Source organism: Salvia hispanica, chromosome 1, assembly GCF_023119035.1.
Source record: "Salvia hispanica cultivar TCC Black 2014 chromosome 1, UniMelb_Shisp_WGS_1.0, whole genome shotgun sequence".
Classification (NCBI taxonomy): Eukaryota; Viridiplantae; Streptophyta; class Magnoliopsida; order Lamiales; family Lamiaceae; genus Salvia; species Salvia hispanica.
This window is the reverse complement of record NC_062965.1, coordinates 36,703,389-36,706,226: the sequence shown is the minus strand read 5'-3', so window position 1 is coordinate 36,706,226 and position 2,838 is coordinate 36,703,389. Positions and strand designations below refer to the sequence as shown.

At 42.8% G+C, this 2,838-nt stretch overlaps 1 protein-coding gene across 1 annotated transcript; it reads right to left on the bottom strand.

Annotated features, from left to right (window-relative positions):
• Positions 1–218: 218 nt before the first annotated feature.
• LOC125205744 (probable N-acetyltransferase HLS1) lies at positions 219–2,637 on the bottom strand. Its single transcript, XM_048104877.1, has 3 exons — positions 2,479–2,637; positions 2,211–2,392; positions 219–1,092 (listed from the first exon to the last, which is right to left on the bottom strand). Exons 1-3 carry the CDS (start codon positions 2,635–2,637, stop codon positions 291–293), a joined length of 1,143 nt encoding a protein of 380 aa, XP_047960834.1. The 3' UTR covers positions 219–290.
• Positions 2,638–2,838: the final 201 nt, after the last annotated feature.

Below are 2,838 nucleotides of genomic sequence, written 5' to 3'. Positions count from 1 at the left end.
TAAAATATATGTGGAACTAAAAAAGAGGAAGACTATAAAAGCTGGTGGTGAAAGAAAGATGGAGTGGTCCATGTTAAAATATTTGGATCAGGCATATCAAGGTGTGTGTATACGTTAGTGTTTATTGTTCATATCATATGATCTTCACTTTCACCTATCTCTTCTTTTTTCCGAAATTTATATTTCTTGTAGTGTCTATAATTGACTGCACTGTTGTGTCAATAATTTTACGATCCAAATGAAAATTGTCTAAATATTAAGAACAAAACTTCCATTTATAGATGGTTGAATTAGAAGTCCCTGGGATCGACAAAAATAGACATCCCAGGAGGTGACTTAGTCCAGTCAGGCAGATTGTGATCATGATCTAGACTTTTAATGCACCATAAATCCTGGGCGCACGATAGACTCTCCCAGTGCGGGATCCCTAACCTGAGCGGCTCCTCGCTCGCCACCTCCGTCGCCACCACTCCGCACCCGCACTCCCTCGCCATGTTATGCGCCATCCCGCACAGCGCCCTCACGCACCTCACCGCCTCCGGGCCTTCCCCTCCCAGCCCGAACAGGAAATGCAGCCCGAACGGCCTGAACACCTCCGGCACCGACGGCAGCCTCAGCCACGGCATCGCCCTGTCCACCGCCCGCGTCGCCCCCGCCAGCGCCCTCCTCACGCGCGACGCGCCCCGCACCTCCAGCGTGAACACCTCCTTGCAGTTCCACACGCTCACCACGCCCCACGACGACGCCCCGGCACGTGCGAGGAACGTGCCGAGGCAGAGCCTGTTGCTGAGGATGGCGTCGATGTCGCGGGGGAAGAACTCTGTGGCGGAGAAGCGGCGGCGGTAGAGCGCCTCGGCGGCGGTGGGGCTGAGCTTGGTGATGGTGGCTTTGTTTGTGACGCGGACTCGGTGGGCGTACACGGGCTGGACGAGGATCGAAGGGGTGCGGAATTTGGTGTAGCCGCATTTGCCGGTGAAGAGATTGAGGGATGGAACGTTGTCGTTTACGGTCGCCATGTACGAGTATTCGGCGCCGTTTTCTATGAACCATCCTTCCATTTCTTGCACTAATTTGAGCCCAACACCCATCCTCCTATAATGTGATAAAAACACAGTCCCCACATGTGTTTATTACAAGCATAGATGTAAACAATAGTTACCTAAAAAGGGTGCCTACAAAACAAAATGAATATCTTTGATAACATGACAAGACAAAAAAAATAGTCCCTACATATGTTTATCCAGGATTTGGATGCCTTATTGTGCTACTGTTCCATACATCACATTATTTAAATAAAAAGAAATTAATATCTTAATAAGTACTACTTCCGTCCCCCAAAATTTGCTACACTTTGATCCGACACGGATTTTAAGAAATGTAATGGAAAGTGAGTTGAAAAAGTTGGTGGGATGTGGGTCCTACTTTTAAAGTATTAGTTTTATAATAAAATGTGAGTAGGAATGAGTTAGTGGAATATGGGGTCCACTACTAAAAATGGTAAAAGTGAAGTGTATCAAATTTTCAGGGACAGACCGAAATAGTAAACTGTATCAAATTTTCAGGGATAGAGGTAGTATTACTCTATCTCATTCTTGAGCAGAACGAGAGATTTTATGCACTTTTATTTTCTATGTTAAGTGGAGAAAATAAAATAACGCAAAGGGAATAAAATAGAGATAAAAGAGGTTTTCATTTTTAGTAATGAGTCATGTCTGGGACAAACTAAAAAGGAAAATGAGTTATCTTCAAATAAGACAAATAAAGTACTACTACCTCCGTCCCTCAAAATTTGCTACACTTTGACCCGACACGGGTTTTAAGAAATGTAATGGAAAATGAGTTGAAAAAGTTGGTGGGATGTGGGTCCTACTTTTAAAGTATTAGTTTTATAATAAAATGTGAGTAGGAATGAGTTAGTGGAATATGAGGTCCACTACCAAAAATGGTAAAAGTGAAGTGTATCAAATTTTCAGGGACGGACCGAAATGGTAATATGTATCAAATTTTCAGGGACAGAGGTAGTATTATTTATGAATTATTGTGATGTGTGGAACAACATAGTCTGGTGCGACTTTTAGCACAGCAGACTAGCAGAGGATCCAATCCATTTATACAAGCAAAGATGTAAACAATAATTACCTAAAAAGGGTGCCTACAAAACAAAATGAGTATCCTAGATAAGGAAATAAAGGAATGGTAATAAGTTATACCGATGAGAAGGAGAAACACGGAGGCCTAAAATGTAGGCAAGTTTAGTGTAGTGAGGGAGAGGGAGATTGGGACAGTTTTTCCCATTTCTAGAGACATTGCTTCCGCAGTTGACGGTTTTGATGCAACCTCTGACCATCCCAATTATCTCTCTTTCATACTTATCCTTAACCAGCTCAGCCACCTGAATGCAATAAATTACTAATAAGTAGGAGTATCAAATACTAATACTAAAATTAGTCTTCGATTTGTGAACAAGAAGAGAAGTACGAGCATGAGAGAAGTCGGGGAGTGGCGGACCCGACAAACGGGGTCGCCTAAAAGGTCTGTGTGGAGAGAGAGTTTTCCGGTGGCTCTCACATCGCACCTTTTCTCGACTTCTTCCACTGCTCTGCAATCTCTTTTTGCGTCGTATTCTCGCACCACCATCGCGGCATACATCTCTCTGACTCTCTATCTATATAAATTCAAGTGGAATTGGGAAAAAAGTTAAAATGGAGTAGAGAGAACAAGTAGGTGATTTAAGAGGATGATTAGTGAAGGATTATGTAGTAGTGGTGAACAATTATCCTATTTATAGAGGAACCTCAATCTTAGTTAGAAAAGCAATCAAGAAACAAAAATAGATAA

What these genes read in the sequence shown, in the direction of transcription:
- LOC125205744 (XM_048104877.1), bottom strand. Translation starts at nt 2,637, where the DNA reads ATGGTGGTGCGAGAATACGACGCAAAAAGAGATTGCAGAGCAGTGGAA. An exon ending in CCCCGACTTCTCTCATGCTC is followed by an intron (nt 2,393 to 2,478) that starts GTACTTCTCTTC and finishes TATTGCATTCAG; the next exon opens with GTGGCTGAGCTGGTTAAGGA. An exon ending in CGTGTTTCTCCTTCTCATCG is followed by an intron (nt 1,093 to 2,210) that starts GTATAACTTATT and finishes ATCACATTATAG; the next exon opens with GAGGATGGGTGTTGGGCTCA.